The following is a 19440-nucleotide window of genomic DNA, read 5'->3' on the forward strand; positions in this document are numbered from 1 at the left end:
AATTTATTGAATTTCCTGCAGTCTGTGTGGGAAATTATATGTAGGTCAGTCAGGTAGGGCCATAACTACTAGACAGTGTGAGGGTTCTCTGCTTCTTGATATGATCATCTTACTTGCTCGAAGGGACCCCACCATCCACCAGACTTCTCCTGTGAAATGACTACTGTTATGTGGCAACAGGCACTCGTAGGTTCACAAACATGGGTTTATTATTCTAATTACAGATTGGTTTAACCTCTGATCGACAAAACCTTTACAAGAACAGAGTCTAACGACGCTTCTGAGTCAAATCCAGTCCTGTGTTTTCTAAGGGTCACCTTAGTTGCCAAGTCCATAATGACAGAACTTAGCCATGGATGTAGCTCCATTGCACACTGCACTGGTCTGCAAATTCTGAGACCTGCCTGCTCTGATGTCACGAGCAGGTGCATGGTGTCCCCGGAATATTTCCAACATAAACTGGACTGCTCCAGTACACATTTTCACTTGTCGCTGCTGATTCTGCTTAATGTCATGCTGCAGCTGATAGCAGTCACCTCCTTCAATTTACGTACAGTGTTTCACAGCTGCAGGATCTGCATGGTGTCTGTTCTTTCAAAGGAACAGACACCTTGCATTCAAATATTATTACTTAAACTTATTCTTTTGCAATTCAGTTCACAGCCTTATACATATTTCTGTAAACACAAACACACATGATCTTGCAATCTCAAATTGACAGTAAGGATGCATATCACCAATTCTCATTGACTGCCATGCGCATTTGCGCCCTTACAACTGACTTGAGCATGAAAGGAGTTGGAGACTGAGAAAGAAAGATTCCACCCCGACTTGAGCATGAAAGGATTTGGAGACTGAAAAAGAAAGATTCCACCTTTGCTGCACATGCTCAGAATGAATGTCATTCATATGCTGTGAGTGTGGTGTTCTCCATAAAGGACCTAAAGAGAGAAAACTAAAATTACTTGAAATTCTGGTCATTAATAAACACCAATCAAAAAATTCTGACCAGGTCCATATTGATGAAACACAGTTCCATTACTCACCCTTATTAAAATAGCAGCATTCAGTTATTATTTCTCTCAGCGTTAGGTAACTGGTCCACACCCACATTCCATAGACTTCTTTCTTCCCCTTCCCTCCTTTTTAGGTCTATTATATCTGGTGAATAACATTCACCAGTTTTTCCATATGACCTAGTAGCCTGTGCCATTAGTTACTTGCACAACATTTTTGGATTGTACATTCATGTTGTTGTTGTTGTTGTTGTTGTTGTAGTGTTCTTCAATCTGAAGACTGGTTTGATGCAGCTCTCCATGCCACTCTATGCTGTGTGTGTCTCTTCATCTCCAAATAACTACTGCAACCTACATCCTTCTGAATCTGCTTATGTATTTGTATATTCATATAGTTGTAATATTTGAATGTACGATACTGCAATGTAAGATTTATTTGTTCAATCTCTAGCTAAATATTACATTATCTGTGGACAAATTTAGTAAAATGGAAGCATACATGCAAAGAAAGTGGGAAAAGATGAAAAATGCTGTATAAGAAAATAAAACATAAGGAAAACTAGAAAGGAGCATCAAGGATGCCACAGGAAATTGTCACTGGCTGGCCACTTACATAAAATATGAGTGAGCCAGTCACCTTGTGTACAAATTAAGACCCTCTCCCTAAAATCGTGGTAAAAACTTGGACAAGTCACAGAACTTTAAAACTTTAACCACATTCATTTGAGTATTTCCTAAAAGAGATGACAGATCCTCTGGCAAGTCAGTCACGGCCCGCTGGTCAGAAAATAAAACAATAAGTTATCTGATGATGGCCTAAGAAAATGAAATCCTCTTCCTAATGAAATATTAAATAAATATTATTGTTGAACATTAATACTATGAGTTCAAGTTATTAATATGTCTATGTTCCTCCAAGAACTGACAGAATATTCCAGAAATTATTAAGAATTGTTAATGACAAAATAATCAAAAGCTGGGACGGTATTAGCTCTAGGTACTCTCAGTCAATACTATGTAACAGGAAACTGACATTATAAACTCTCTAAAAACAGTGTTTCTCCAGTTAACTCTGCATAACCACATTAAAACTATTTATTTCTAATTGTTTGGGAAGCTTAAGATATTTCCTGCTGATGGCCTGTAAACTATCAGTACTAAAAGCTCGTGTGTTTCCTGATCCACTATTGTGGCGCAGCATTCAAAAAGCTGTTCAATGTAAATTCATTAAACTGAAAGCATGAGGACTTCTTCTGCATTTATAGCCACTACCCCTTTCTTCTTATTAGATCTACAGTAGTATGATATCAGCATATATCCATCAAGGTGACTATGTTCAGTTATGATTTACTTTCATATGACTTGCTGAGATGCACAAGAAGTCATCTTCCTGAATGGATATGAAAGTTCATTATTTTTATTTATGAGACTTTTGTTGTTTAGATGGATTTTGTTGTATTGGTAGCTGTTTTAGTTTAACTAAATTTATTCTGAAACTCACTCTCTTGGAGGAATTTACACTGAAAAGGGATAAGGGACACAGTGGAAGTCACTGGGATAGAATGGATACTGCTTTGATCAGACTGAATGCTTCTGGCAACCAGTTGTGCAAGTAGTCTCTTATCAGAAGCATTCAGATGCAAACCATGCTGTGTATGTTGTGACCAAGTGGGGGATGATACATCAATGTCATTCATCCTGCGCATTTGTGTCCCCTTTTGGCAGTTCTAGATAATAAATGAATTTTCATGCTCCAACATAAGTACAACGGTTTTGATGCTTTTTAACAAGTTTTGTCAGTTAAGACAGAAGTAAGGACACTGGCAAAGAAAATGAAAGAAGATTGCTTCCATAGGAGATGATGTATTGGAGAAGGTGTTGCAAAACCACATTAATGGAAAGTGTAAAGAATGAAGACATCAGGCAGATGTTGGAAACCAGTCCAGAGTGGTACAGTGTACAGAAAGGAAACAACTTGAATGGTATGGCCGTATGAGACATGTGAATGGCATAGAATCCTTCAGTAAGTGCGGGCGTGGTGATTTTCAGAAAATGTCTCTCTCTCCCCAGAGCAATTTTCCAAGCTCTCCATTAACACATTTCACAGAAACTTCATCTATGGCAGGCCTTAGTGCCCAACAGTGTCTCTCTCTCTCTCTCTCTCTCTCTCTCTCTCTCTCTCTATAATAGAGGGAAACATTCCACGTGGGAAAAATATATATAAAAACAACGATGCTGTAACTTACCAAATGAAAGCGTTGGTATGTTGAGAGAGACAATAAAAAACATACAAACACACACACAAATTTCAAGCTTTCGCAACCCAAGGTTGCATCGTCAGGAAAGAGGGAAGGAGAGGGAAAGACGAAAGGATGTGGGTTTTAAGGGAGAGGGTAAGGAGTCATTCCAATCCTGGGAGCGGAAAAACATACCTTAGGGGGAAAAAAGGACAGGTATACACTCGCGCGCACACACACACACATATCCATCCGCACATATACAGACACAGCAGACATATGTAAAGGCAAAGAGTTTGGGCAGAGATGTCAGTCGAGGCGGAAGTACAGAGGCAAAGATGTTGTTGAGTGACAGGTGAGGTACGAGCGGGTGGCGGCAACTTGAAACTGGCGGAGGTTGAGGTCTGGTGAGTAACGGGAAGAGAGATTATATTGAAGGGCAAGTTCCCATCTCAGGAGTTCTGATAGGTTAGTGTCAGTGGGAAGTATCCAGATAACCCGGACGGTGTAACACTGTGCCGGGATGTGCTGGCCATGCACCAAGGCATGTTTAGCCACAGGGTGATCCTCATTACCAACAAACACTGTCTGCCTGTGTCCATTCATGCGAATGGACAGTTTGTTGCTGGTCATTCCCTCATAGAAGGATTCACAGTGTAGGCATGTCAGTTGGTAAATCACGTGGGTGCTTTCACACGTGGCTCTGCCTTTGATCGTGTACACCTTCCGGGTTACAGGACTGGAGTAGGTGGTGGTGGGAGGGTGCATGGGACAGGTCTTACACTGGGGGTGGTTACAAGGGTAGGAGAGAGGGTAGGGAAGGTGGTTTGGGGATTTCATAGGGATGAACCAAGAGGTTACAAAGGTTAGGTGGACGGCGGCAAGACACTCTTGGTGGAGTGGGGAGGATTTCATGAAGGATGGATCTCATTTCAGGGCAGGATTTGAGGAAGTTGTATCCCTGCTGGAGAGCCACATTCGGAGTCTGATCCAGTCCCAGAAAGTATTCTGTCACAAGTGGGGCACTTTTTGGGTTCAGTGGGAGGTTCTGGGTTTGAGGGGATGAGGAAGTGGCTCTAGCTATTTGCTTCTGTACCAGGTTGGGAGGGTAGTTGCGGGATGCGAAAGCTGTTTTCAGGTTATTGGTGTAATGGTCCAGGGATTCAGGACTGGAGTAGATTCATTTGCCACGAAGACCTAAGCTGTAGGGAAGCAACCGTTTGATATGGAATGGGTGGCAGCTGTCAAAATGTAGGTACTGTTGCTTGTTAGTGGGTTTGATGTGGACGGATGTGTGAAGCTGGCCATTGGACAGATGGAGGTCAACGTCGAGGAAAGTGGCATGAGATTTGGAGTAGGACCAGGTGAATCTGATGGAACCAAAGGAGTTGAGGTTGGAGAGGAAATTCTGGAGTTCTTCTTCACTGTGAATCCAGATCATGAAGATGTCATCAATAAATCTGTATCAAACTTCGGTTTGGCAGGCCTGGGTAACCAAGAAGGCTTCCTCTAAGCGACCCATAAATAGGTTGGTGTATGTCTGGCATTCAAAGGTGAAGAAATTGTGGGTTAGGATGAAGCTGGCTAAGGTAATGAGGAAAGAGGTTTTAGGTAGGGTAGCAGGTGATTGGCGTGAAAGGAAATGCTCCATATTTTTCCCATATATCTAAAAACAAAGGTGATGTGACTTACCAAACGAAAGCGTTGGCACGTCGATAGACACACAAACAAACACAAACATACACACAAAATACTAGCTTTCGCAACCAACGGTTGCTTCATCAGGAAAGAGGGAAGGAGAGGGAAAGACGAAAGGATTTGGGTTTTAAGGGAGAGGGTAAGGAGTCATTCCAATCCCGGGAGCAGAAAGACTTACCTTAGGGGGAAAAAAGGACGGGTATACACTCGCACACGCACACATATCCATCCACACATATACAGACACAAGCAGACATATACAAAGGCAAAGAGTTTGGGCAGAGATCTGTGGTGAACTTGGGTTGGTAGACAACGATGTGCACAAAGGTTAGGTGGTTGTGTTGCCGCCAAAACACGTTAAAGGATGGAGAGATTTGGGAAAATTTCGAAAAAAACGGCGTGTAAATGTATTAAAAAGAGTGGTTTTGTGGTGACAGATTATGAAAATGAGGCTAACAATTGTCTGGCGAATAAATAATGACGTTAAAACCTGTGGGAAGCGGCTAAAAATTATCAGTGATGTGGCAAAAACGGAAATGGAAATAAAGCAAAAGTTATCAGAACTAGACGAAATGGTTGTTTAATAGGTGAAAGGGACTGTTTGTGGACTAGAAACAGTGGATTTTATAGCAGCGGTAGTGTTGAAAGCGGAAAAAAATTTTTTGGTTATGGTTTGGAAGTGGGTGACGTATTATTGAGTATATATAGGCGAGATAAAATTGTATAGTAGATTACGGTAAAAAGGAGAAGGTGAATACAAAGTGAAACTACTGGCAAAAACAAAAAGAGAAAATAAGATGACAGAAAAGATTTCGAAATGCGACAGTGACAATAACAAACGTAATTGTTGGGTTCAAATTAATGATATGAATTAATAGAGGGAAACATTCCACATGGGAAAAATATATCTAAAAACAAAGATGATGTGACTTACCAAACGAAAGCGCTGGCACGTCGATAGACACACAAACAAACACAAACATACACACAAAATACTAGCTTTCGCAACCAACGGTTGCTTCGTCAGGAAAGAGGGAAGGAGAGGGAAAGACGATAGGATTTGGGTTTTAAGGGAGAGGGTAAGGAGTCATTCCAATCCCGGGAGCGGAAAGACTTACCTTAGGGGGAAAAAAGGACGGGTATACACTCGCACACACACACATATCCATCCACACATATACAGACACAAGCAGACATATACAGAGGCAAAGAGTTTGGGCAGATATATATATATATATATATATCTGTGTGTGTGTGTGTGTGTGTGTGTGTGTGTGTGTGCACTTGTGAGAGGGGGGGGGGGGGGAGGGGTGTTTTTTCTGCTTCTGTACAAGGACTTTTCTGTGACTCAGTGACTTCAGACACTAGCGCCTGCCCTGGATGAGGTGTCTGTGAAACATTTTAATGCAAAGATTGGAAAATTGATCTGGGAAGAGAGAGATTTTCTGAAAATCACCATGCCCATACTTACAGAAGGATTCTATTACCATTCACATGTCTCATATGGCCATAACCATTCAAATTGTTTTCTTTCTATGTACCATAACATTGTTGGTCTGGTTTCCAACATTTGCCTATGTGGTGAGTAGCTATCTAGCCTTTTTATATTGTTGTTATTCCATCCTGCTCTTTCCATTGTTTAATTTTGCCTAACTGCTACTTGTCATGTAGCTAACAGAACTTTTCAATCCCTGACTCGAGATATCTACATCTACATCTACATTTATACTCTGCAAGCCACCCAACGGTGTGTGGCAGAGGGCACTTTACGTGCCACTGTTATTACCTCCCTTTCCTGTTCCAGTCGCGTATGGTTCACGGGAAGAACGACTGCCGGAAAGCCTCCGTGCACACTCAAATCTCTCTAATTTTACATTTGTGACCTCCTCAGGAGGTATAAATAGGGGGAAGCAATATATTCGATACCTCATCCAGAAACGCACCCTCTCGAAACCTGGACAGCAAGCTACACCGCGATGCAGAGCGCCTCTCTTGCAGAGTCTGCCACTTGAGTTTGCTAAACATCTCCGTAACACTATCACACTTACCAAATAACCCTGTGACGAAATGTGCCGCTCTTCTTTGGATCTTCTCTATCTCCTCTGTCAACCCGACCTGGTATGAATCCCACACTGATGAGCAATACTCAAGTACGGGTCGAACGAGTGTTTTGTAAGCCACCTCCTTTGTTGATGGACTACATTTTCTAAGGACTCTCCCAATGAATCTCAACCTGGCACCCGCCTTACCAACAATTAATTTTATATGATCATTCCACTTCAAATCGTTCCACACGCATACTCCCAGATATTTTACAGAGGTAACTGCTACCAGTGTTTGTTCCGCTATCATATAATCATACAATAAAGGTTCCTTCTTTCTATGTATTCGCAATACATTACATTTGTCTATGTTAAGGGTCAGTTGCCACTCCATGCACCAAGTGCCTATCCGCTAGAGATCTTCCTTCATTTCGCTGCAATTTTCTAATGCTGAAACTTCTCTGTATACTACAGCATTATCCGCGAAAAGCTGCGTGGAACTTCCAACACTATCTACTAGGTCATTTATATATATTGTGAAAAGCACTGATCCCATAACACTCCCCTGTGGCACACCAGAGGTTACTTTAACGTCTGTAGACGTCTCTCCATTGAGAATAACATGCTGTGTTCTGTTTGCTAAAAACTCTTCAATCCAACCACACAGCTGGTCTGATATTCTGTAGGCTCTTACTTTGTTTATCAGGCGACAGTGCGGAACTGTATCGAAAGCCGTCCGGAAGTCAAGGAAAATGACATCTACCTGGGAGCCTGTATCTAATGTTTTCTGGGTCTCATGAACAAATAAAGTGAGTTGGGTCTCACACGATCGCTGTTTCCAGAATCCATGTTGATTCCTACAGAGTAGATTCTGGGTTTCCAGAAATGACATGATACGCGAGCAAAAAACATGTTCTAAAATTCTACAACAGATCGATGTCAGAGATATAGGTCTATAGTTTTGCACATCTGCTCAACGACCCTTCTTGAAGACTGGGACTACCTGTGCTCTTTTCCAGTCATTTGGAACCTTCCGTTCCTCTAGAGACTTGCGGTACACGGCTGTTAGAAGGGGGGCAAGTTCTTTCGCATACTCTGTGTAGAATCGATTTGGTATCCCGTCAGGTCCAGTGGACTTTCCTCTGTTGAGTGATTTCAGTTGCTTTTCTATTCTTTGTACACTTATTTTGATGTCAGCCATTTTTTCATATGTGCGAGGATTTAGAGAAGGAACTGCAGTGCGGTCTTCCTCTGTGAAACAGCTTTGGAAAAAGGTGTTTAGTATTTCAGCTTTACGTGTGTCATCCTCTGTTTCAATGCCATCATCATCCCAGAGTGTCTGGATATGCTGTTTTGAGCCACTTACTGATTTAATGTAAGACCAGAACTTCTTAGGATTTTCTGTCAAGTCGGTACATAGAATTTTACTTTCGGATTCACTGAACACTTCACGCATAGCCCTCCTTATGGTGACTTTGACATCGTTTAGCTTCTGTTTGTCTGAGAGGTTTTGGCTGCATTTAAACTTGCAGTGAAGCTCTCTTTGCTTTCGCAGTAGTTTCCTAACTTTGTTGTTGAACCACGGTGGGTTTTTCCCGTCCCTCGCAGTTTTATTCGGCACGTACCTGTCTAACATGCATTTTACAATTGCCTTGAACTTTTTTCATAAACACTCAACATTGTCAGTGTCGGAACAGAAATTTTCGTTTTGATCTGTTTGGTAGTCTGAAATCTGCCTTCTATTACTCTTGCTAAACAGATAAACCTTCCTCCCTTTTTTTTATATTCCTATTTACTTCCATATTTAGGGATGCTGCAACGGCCTTATGATCACTGATTCCCTGTTCTCCACTTACAGAATCGAAAAGTACAGGTCTGTTTGTTATCAGTAGGTCCAAGATGTTATCTCCACGAGTCGGTTCTCTGTTTAATTGCTCGAGGTAATTTTCAGATAGTGCACTCAGTATAATGTCACTCGATGCTCTGTCCCTACCACCCGTCGTAAACATCTGAGTGTCCCAGTCTATATCTGGTAAATTGAAATCTCCACCTAAGACTATAACATGCTGAGAAAATTTATGTGAAATGTATTCCAGATTTTCTCTCAGTTGTTCTGCCACTAATGCTGCTGAGTCAGGAGGTCGGTAAAAGGAGCCAATTATTAACCTAGTTCGGTTGCTGAGTGTAACCTCCACCCATAATAATTCACAGGAACTATCCACTTCTACTTCACTACAGGATAAACTACTACTATCAGCGACAAACATGCCGCCACCAGTTGCATGTAATCTATCCTTTCTAAACACCGTCTGTGCCTTTGTAGCCGGCCGGTGAGGCCGTGCGGTTCTAAGCGCGTCAGTTTGGAACCGCGTGACCGCTACGGTCGCAGGTTCGAATCCTGCCTCGGGCGTGGATGTGTGTGATGTCCTTAGGTTAGTTAGGTTTAAGTAGATCTAAGTTCTAGGGGACTGATGACCTCAGCAGTTAAGTCCCATAGTGCTCAGAGCCATTTGAACCATTTTTTGTGCCTTTGTAAAAATTTCGGCAGAAATTATCTCTGGATTCAGCCAGCTTTCCATACCTATAACGATTTCAGCTTTAGTGCTTTCTATCGGCGCTTGAAGTTCCGGTACTTTACCAATGCAGCTTCGACAGTTTACAATTACAATACCGATTGCTGGTTGGTCCCCGCATGTCCTGACTTTGCCCTGCACCCTTTGAGGCTGTTGCCCTTTCTTTACTTGCCCAAGGCCATCTAACCTAAAAAAACCGCCCAGTCCACACCACACAACCCCTGCTACCCATGTAGCCGCCTGCTGTGTGTAGTGGACTCCTGACCTATCCAGCGGAACCCGAAACCCCACCACCCTATGGCACAAGTCGAGGAATCTGCAGCCCACGCGGTCACAGAACCGACTCAGCCTCTGATTCAGACCCTACACTCGGCTCTGTACCAAAGGTCCGCAGTCAGTCCTGTTAACGATGCTGCAGATGGTGAGCTCCGCCTTCATCCCACTAGCGAGACTGGCAGTCTTCACCAAACCAGATAGCCACTGGAAGCCAGAGAGGATTTCCTCCAATCCATAGCGACACACATCATTGGTGCCAACATGAGCGACAACCTGCAGATGGGTGCACCCTGTACCCTTCATGGCATCCGGAAGGACCCTTTCCATATCTGGAATGACTCCCCCTGGTATGCACATGGAGCGCACATTGGTTTTCTTCCCCTCTCTTGCTGCCATATCCCTAAGGGGCCCCATTACGCGTACACATTACGTATACACGTAATTTGTAAAAGGAGTGGGTAATGAGGCACACTTTTAATTTGCTTTTGAATTTATAATTTCCTGATTTATGTTAAATGGGAGCTTGCTGGAATCTTCTCTTCAGTGTACGTAACTCCATTGTGAACTGCAAACAAGGAAGCGAAGTGAACATGAAACCTGTTTTGTGTGTTGTAGCAATCTGTCATTTTCATATTGTTGTTATTCCATCTTATTTGAATTTTAAGCTTTAATTGTCACATAATGAAATTTATTTATGTAAGAAAATGAAAACTATACAAGGAAGATAACTCGATTTATAAAAAAGAATTAAAATTATTTATAAAATATTACATTCACATGATTTGTAAGATGAATTTATTTGATCTTAAGGGTTAGTTGATGAAGATTTTATGAGAGTTGGAAATATTTATTGACATAGAAAGGGAGGTTAAGTTTGTTCACCTCCACTACACAGCTGAAATAAACCGCCATAACTTGTCAATTTTATTCAAATGATACTTTTGGGAAGTATAGAAGTTACTTTATCAGTGTTTACTGACTTTTTTTTCCTGGTTGTTCCCTTAAATATTTCGTTGCTACTAGACTTGTCCATAAAGTGCAGAGATTCTGTCCTGCAAAAATGGGTTTCATATGAATTCTTTCTGCCATTACATATTTAACTTCATATTGAGACAAGTCTCTGCACTAAATCAATGTGCAGTTATGGCTAAAACATGGTGGATTATTGGACTTTTCTCATCATCTTTGGAGCATATTTATTTTTCAATCAGAATAAATGTCTCCTTTCACATACATAAGGTGTCAGAGATATTCATCTTATTTTATACACTGTATCTTCTTCATGAAGTAAGATAGAAACTTGTAGTGAACTTTAACTTATGCATAGGTGTAAAAAGTTTTGATATTCAAAAGAACTGTCAGATTTTACAAGGGTAAATCTTTTACAAGCATGTGCATGCAACTGTGGGGTACTTTTTGCAGTTACATTTAGTATCAAAGTTTTCATTTACCTTTCACAAAAGTTCAGTATGCCCACCATCCAGATGATAGTTAAACTCGTCCTATACTTTTGGAAGCATTTCTGGAGTTGCTACATTCATTGTTTTTTGGTATGCAGTATTGCATTTCACCCAGAGTTGTTGTAAAGGGAGGCACATAGGAATTACATACCGTGAGTTCAGAAGACCTTAAATTCAGCGTTGCCAAGAGAGAGTGGAACACTCCTTGCATCTGATCCATTGGTGAGGCAGCTTATTGCTAACAAATGCTCTTACATGCTGGTGCCTGTGTGGTGGTGCTCCATCCTATTGAAAAATTAATTTTTTCGGCTTGTTCTCACAATTGTGAAAAAATCCAGAGTGCAATATATCCAGTAACATGTTTCTTGTAATCGTCTTTTCTGCAAAAAAGAACAGGTGACAAATCTTTTGTTGGGCTATGGCATATAGCACATAGAATTTTGGAGAGTCTCTATGATGGTTAACTGTGGTATGTGACTGCTGTCTTCCCCATATTCTTATGTTGTGGCAGTTCACTTTTCCACTTAAATGGTGATTTCTAAAACTGAACGTGAAAGGAAATTGGTACCCACAGAATTATGATGTAAATGAGTTTCATAATAAATGCTAGAACACCACTATACACTTTCGTGTTACTATCAGACACAAGGGAATTGTTTCTGTCAGAAACAAGGGAATAGTTGAAGTAAATGGTTGTAGCTGCATCATAAGTTGAACTGAAAAGTATATTTTCTATTTCTTGAGGATAACTAGTTTCTTACACCTGTGTTCATTTTCTAACCATCCGTATCTTAAGTGTGACAGTACATGTGATAATCTATTAATAAAAATTGTCTCTGCAGTGATGATCAAAGAGGCAGTATGGACTTCTCCACAACAGGAAATGGACCACCTAGAACGGAGGTGCTACAAGTTCATAAACAAGGGAATGGTATTGTATTGTGATAGTGAAAAGATCTTCCATGCTGTAATGGGTTACAGCTTAATATCCAAGGAAGCCCATGCCCATATCCTCAGGACTGATCATAGTGATAAAGACATTTGGAAGTGATGACATTGTGTAAATAGAGAAGTCTACACATTTACTGAGCATGAGTGGGATGCACTGGGAAGACTTATTCCACAGGGATGCCACTTACTTCAACCCTGTGGCAACAGCGAATTATAAAGAGGGGGGGCAAGTGACCAATTACTTGTGGCATAATCCATATCACTTCAGGCAGGGGGGCTTACCCTCATAGTCTCAGATGTTATTGAATTTCTCTGTCTCTTCTCAGCAAAATCATGCCCTGTAGACCATGCGCTGCATCAACGATCATAAGTTAAATTCAGGTGTAAGTAAGAAACACATATTTTTTTTTGTTTTTTCCACAAAAAAATTCTGGACCTGAGATACAGGCCTCCAAAGATGACAATGCAGACACCATTTTGAAGATGCTAATTTTGAAAAAAAATTTAAAGTGCTGTATCTCTGAACAGTTCCAGATATTTTGCGAGAGTTTTTTATTTCAAAAATAATTGCTTTATGATTACAATGGTATCCTCCGTTTGGACATATCTGTCAAAGTTCTTTTACTGTCGCCTTTTGAATTTATTTTATAATTTACAGAAAGTTAGATTTTTTTTCTGTTGATTAGTACCATTTAGTACTATATTCTCTGTAAAGGAGAGCTTCCACTTTTAAGTTAGACCGGTTTTATTTAAAAGAAAAAAAAAATTTTTGTTAACTTTCAAGGGTAATGTATGTCTTCACTAAAGTTGTTTCTTACCAATTTCTGTGTTACAATGTTTATTTCTATTGTCTTTGCTGCAGTTATTTCTTACCACTGTCTTTGTTGCAGTTATTTCTTTTCACTCTCATTGTTTCAGATATTTCTTACACTTTGTTGTAGTTCTTGTCAGTTTCTTTGTCAAGGTTGTTCATTGCAGGTTTCTGTATTGTAGTTGTTAAGTGCTAATTTGGTTACTGAAGAGGCTTCTAAGAAATCTGACACCATCCAGTGAGTTCTGCATTTTTGTGAGGAATTTGCCAGTTGACACAGTTACAGTGTGTTTTGTGTAAAGGACTGTTTGAAATCTCTTCTGATTGGGGACACAGGAGAGTGAAGTGTGCTGACCATTTGGATATCCATAAAAGAGTGGTATATAAGACAAAAAAACAGACTTTGTTCAGGTTGGGAATAAGTGTTCTCATTTTGAAAACTGTTTCAAAGTGAATATGTTTCCAGTGACGACTTTTTGTGTTCTAAATGTTTTGACGGAATAACAACAATGATAGTATCTGAACAAGGCGAAGTCTCATATGGTGCAGGTGATGCAGATTTTGCATCAACAGAAGAAGAATTAAATACCCTGAATCAGTCAAGTCCTGTTAAGAAACTGTGGTCAATGAAGTCGAGTCATAAGCTCTATGCATCAAGAAAATGCAGAGAAATTACTACAGCTGTGGATAAATACACTACAGCAAAACTGACCACACTCTTAAAAGGAGAAATTCCATCTTCAGAAGACAATGAACCAAAGCACTCTTGCCAGCAATTTTTCACAAATATCAATTCAGCTGTTGAATATTGTGCATCCTACAGTGAAAAAGTGCAAGTTTTAACTATTATTCCAGAGACATTAAAAAAAAATTTGAACCACATTCCATCAGTATCAAAGTACGTGGTAAACAAATCAAGAAATGTGATGTCTGTAAAAGGAGTCTTTGGAATACCAGATCCCTATTACGGTCATATTGTAGAAGCAGCTCAAGTTCAAATAGTGCAGTCATTTCATCTGGAAAACAAATGAGACTGTTCTCATCAGAGTGCCAACAAAAAAGACACAATAACTGTAACAGTTTAAGGTCAAAAAGTTGTGAAAGTGAAGAGGTACATTGTCTTGGATATTAAAGAAACTTTTGCAATTTATAAGAGCAACTTTACAACTTCACATATTGGAAGATCAAAATTTTATGCAGTATGACCTAAGTGGGTAGTTCCACACCCACCCAGAAATGTCTGTTCATGTGTGTACTGCGCGAATTTTGAACTTTATTTGGTAACTTTGAAGAACTTACTGGAGCATGTGACATATGACACCTTGGGGAGCACGTAACATATGACACCTTGGTTGGGTGCGTGAAGTCATTAGTAGTCTGTGACATAAAGTGAGATACTTGTTTGTTTCAAGAATGTGGTGACTACCCTGGAAAGGGAAGACTGTCTTTACAGACACTTCGCCTGGAAGTCGTAGCTAATAACTCTGCAGAAATTACATATGCATCATGGGAGGAAAATAAACTAATTAAGAAAACTGTTGCCTTTGACAGTTTCATTGCTGAACTTGGTAAATGGTCAGTGAAAGCAGTAACACACCAGCATCTGAAGAAATTGCAACAACAACACAGTGCAGAAGTGAAAGGGTGTGTACAGGCTGAAGAACTATGTTTAGTGCTTCACTGTGATTTTGCCAGGAACTGGTCTGTAATTCTCCCACAAGAAGTACATCATTGGAGTAATGACCAGGTTTCAATTTTTACAGGAGTGACACATTTTTTAACAAGATCACAAATGTTGCAGTTATAAGTGATGACACAGGACATGACTCAGCACGTGCTTTGCTAGCAATGCGCAAATTTCTTCAACTGCAAACAGAGGCAGAGAAGATCATCATTATTTCTGATGGTGCTGCTAGTCATTTTAAAAATCGTTACCAGCTGTTTGAATCGAGTAAGTTGCGTTGTGCCAACTGATTTAGTATGCAGTGCTACTGGTCATGGGAAGGGGCCTTGTGATGGTGTAGGAGGCCTGCTGCAGCATCATGCTACAAAACATAATCTTTCCCGACCAAATACAGCTGCGATTCAGAATGCTGAGGAGAGAGTCATGAAATTTTACACATCCACAGCCCCTCACTCTTTTGTCCAAAGAGGAAATTGAAGAATTCCGTGAACAGAAAAACGAAGACGGTCCAAACAAACTACTCCTGTGAAAGGAATTCAGAAGACTTATTTTTCGACTCAAAGTGATTGGTGAACTCATATTGCATGCACTTTAAAGAGCAAGGAAGAAGAAATTTCATTTTTTCAGTCAACACCTCAAAAACAGCAGGATAATATTCCGATTCACAACCTGAGAAGGGGGAGGGGGTTGTATTTGTGGCATGTGTGTATGTGTGACTGGTGGATTGCTGAGATTATAGATGCCAGTTATACAGAATTGTAGTGAACTTTATGAAGCTACCACATGGACCAGTGCTGGATATCGGTTTCCAGCTGAAGGACAGGAACAACGCCATCATGCTCATTTCCTGAATGTTTTGAAGACTGTAAGTGCTCCAATTCCTATTGGTTTAACAGGAAGGCATCACTCTATATTAAGGAAGATACTGAAACGGTGGAACACATTTTTAGCTCATTGACTGGCTAATTTCAGTACAAAACAGAGTGTACAGAACTTGTATAAATTGAAACCTTTAAGTCTTTGGACCTTTCACATACATTTTGGAACCATTTAAAATGCTTGAAAAATGATTCTCTTACTCATCTTTCAAAACTAAAATTATTTTAAATAGGGGTAGGTTTTGATTTTTATGAGCCTGTTATGCGATAATGTGTTAATAAGACAGGTTTTATGTATGGCAAAAATTTCAATTGTTTATAAAACCTGTTCAATCTAGGAGTGGAAACTCTCCTTTTTGGGGAAACTATATGGTATTAATCAACAGAAAAAATCAAAATTTTATGGATTGCCATTTTTGAAAAAAAAAAAATCTGAACACTATAGTGAAAGAACTTTGACAGATAAGTCCAAATGGAGGATTTTTTTTTTGTAATCATAAAGCAGATATCTTTCAAAAAAAAAAAAAAAAAAAAAAAAAAGACAACAACAACAACAAAATATCCAAACTGTTCCAGAGATAGAACATTTAAAAATTTTTTCCAAAATTCACATCTTCAAATTGGTATGCGCAGTGTCATCTTTGGAGGGCTGTATCTCTGAGCAGAAATTTTTTTGGAGAAAACAAAAAAATATATGTTCCTTACTTAGTCCTTCATTTTAACATATGCTAAATTCAATAACATTCGAGACTATGAAGGTAAGATTTTTTCATGGACTGCCTGAATTGATATAGACTATGCCTTGTACAACTATTGAAAACCTTTGTGAAGATTGTCTCTAATAGGGAATGCCTATGCATTGCTGTTTGTTGTAGTCTAAAGTCTGAAGATCGATTAGTTTGTTAGGTTCCATAGAGCATTTGAACGATTCTTTTATTGAAATAATGTGAAATGAGTCAGCTTACAGAAAATGTATCCCTGATTAGTGTTAACATTAATGAAAATTTTTCTCCAAGTGATGCAGCTATTCCTAAAAACTAAGTTTGTATTTACAGGCTACCAGTTAAAAAAAATGGTCCTTGAACAGACGGATTTTTCTAGAAGAAATAACTCCAGGTTAAGTGTAAAACTTGCTTTGCTACTTGTCAGGCGTTTTATGTTTCAGGCAAACAATCAAACATTTTTGTTGCTACATATTGAATTCCTTTCTGAGCTATTGAGAGCTTTAATAGTGAGTAATAAAGAAAATTTTTCCTCTAGTGTTGTCGGCATGGACATCTCTGTTGTTCCTAAATTGTGTTGGATTATTTGTGAGAATTTCATTAGTGAATATGTGCATTGTGAAGGTGTAGATAAAATGCCTAATGCCTTAAAAATGAGACTACATGGCAACCTTGGGTAAACACCACATATTGATCTTACTGATTGCTTTTCTGCAATCATTACTTTCTTTCTAAGTCATTAGTTACCCAAGGAAATTATCCCATGTGACATTACTGAGTGGAAATATGCAAAATATGCCAGGAGGCAGATGTTTTTGTTTCCAAGACCAGTAATTATACAAAAAGCAAAAGTAGCTGAACTTAAGTTTTAAGCAGCCCAACAATACGCGTCTTTCAGTTCAAGTTCAAGTTTTCGTCAGTATGCACGCCAAAATTTTTGGATTATTCTACCCTGTTTGCTGACTTTTGTTTGTGTGCTATATCAGTTGTTGGTATGACCCTTTTTGTTGTACAGAACTAAGTAAGGGTGTTTTCTCAAAATTGAGTTAGAACCACTTTATAATCTCTGTAAAACATCATTAATAATCTCTTCTGTTGGTTTCTCTCCAATGGCATTCATTATCACACAGTATTGCCTGGAAGAAGCACGAATTTTGCTATTCCTAAAATTATTTACATTCCACCAAGACTTTACGTTTCCACATTCTACGTTACGAATATGTGCCCCAGAATCAATATTCAGATGATGAACAGTACTCAGTTTCTTTACATTTTCTCAATACATTGTCTTCATGACTGCTATAAATCTCTGGTCAACCTCTGTAAAACTGCACATTGCTAGCTAGCTTCCTAACCCTCCAAATAGATGTGACATTGATTATAAAATACTTTCAAAATGGATTCTTTAGTGTGCCTTAAAACATTCAAGTCAAAAAGACAGATGTCCAGCTTACTGTTGTTACACTTAAAACAATATTATGTTTTACTCCCAAGACTATGTGTGACAGTTCATTACTTGTGCTCCTCCAAATCCAGGCTGCCAAAAGTATAAATTAGATACTTACACAAAGTGCATACTTTAGATTATGGCATTAATAATGGTAATATCTGTTTTCAGTGTTAACAGGAGAGACAGCATCAGTACAAATTTTAAATGTCAGTGGAGAGTTGGAGACTCTCACAAATATTGGAGTCAGTCTTCCTACAATGAGCAGTGTTGTTGTGTTATCTGACACTACTATGTTGCATCCTGATCCAGCTCCAGGTATGGTCCTTTGTTAATAATCAATCTCTATAAACTTCGTGTCATGGCAAAATGCTTGAAACTACAATTTTGCCATCATCAAGAACACATTAAGTTCATTATTGCATTTATTTTAATTATACGTGGAAGTCAGGAAGGTTTAACTTTTGGACTCTTATTCTTTCAGACATTAAAAGTTGTTATATTTGTTTGCAAAAAAATGCAAGAGCAAAACATTATGGTTTGTTCTAAGATACCAAGTGAGGTGGTGCAGTGGTAAGCCACTCTACTAGTATTTGGGACAGTAGTTAAAATTTTCAATCATCCATCTAGCTTCAGGTTTTTAGTGATTCCCCTAAATTGCTTAAGGCAAATATTGGGATGGAACCCTTGGAAGGACCCAGTGAATTGTCTTTCCCATTCAGAGCTTGAGATCTATCTCTAATGACCTCATAATCAATGGGACATAAAATCCTAATCCTCATTTCTTCCTTCCTCCCTTATTATTATGGATTTGTGATGTGAGCATGTATGGCCAGAAGTTGTAATGGATATAAAACAGCTGTGATATCAAGACTATTAGAGAAGCTATGATAACAAGACTATTAGCGAAGCAACACGAGTTCAGTAGGCAAGGATGGAAGAGAGAATTTGCTGTAACCTGATTAAGAAGCATTTTTGTTATTCCACACAATTGTACTACATAATCAGGGAAACTTCAATTATAGTGGCAATATGCAAACATTGCTCCTTCAGATACAGTCCCACTGTCTCCTTGACAATGTCTCACCTCATGTGCTTGAGGGGTGGGGAGGGGGGATAAAAGTTATTTTTCTTGGCCGTACATAAAGAAAACAGAGAAGATATGCAGCAGAAATTCAGAGGTGTGTTTATTCTGGACAGAAAATAATAAACAAAAGTGATGTGAAGAGGAAATAGCAGGGAAATATGAGCTTATAAAAATTAAAAAAAAAAACTAATGAAATCAAGAAAACTGCTTTTAATGCTCTGTATACTATACAAGAGTGATGCATCTTCTGAGGAGGAGAAGGAACTGTCTGGATTTGAAAACAGCCCGAGGTATGGAAGTGAATGATCTTGACAATGGAAGGAACGTGAGAAACCTACTATGGAATTGTTTTTAGGTGCAAGCTGTGACATTTATTTTTCAAAAAAATAGGATTTAATAATTGTGTTTTTGCTCTAGTCACCACCAGCTCCCATTGATTTTACCAAGCCCACCTTCTCATTTTAGGGATATCAACCACTTCCACCACTGTTTACCTACTTTTTCTTGACTGTTGCTGGACTTTCCCACAGTAACATCCTCCACACTCCTGCCTTGCTG

General features: G+C 39.3%; 1 protein-coding gene across 3 annotated transcripts in view; it reads left to right on the forward strand.

Moving 5' to 3' along the window:
• Positions 1-19440, forward strand: part of LOC124613245 — a 160652-nt gene that overhangs the window by 129183 nt on the left and 12029 nt on the right. For all 3 annotated transcript variants that reach the window (XM_047141928.1, XM_047141929.1, XM_047141930.1), the window contains one exon: positions 17967-18113. In XM_047141928.1, the coding sequence (XP_046997884.1) occupies positions 17967-18113 (147 nt within the window). The remainder of the gene's footprint in view (positions 1-17966; positions 18114-19440) is intronic.

The sequence above is a fragment of the Schistocerca americana genome, chromosome 4 (assembly GCF_021461395.2).
Source record: "Schistocerca americana isolate TAMUIC-IGC-003095 chromosome 4, iqSchAmer2.1, whole genome shotgun sequence".
NCBI classification, from domain to species: domain Eukaryota; kingdom Metazoa; phylum Arthropoda; class Insecta; order Orthoptera; family Acrididae; genus Schistocerca; species Schistocerca americana.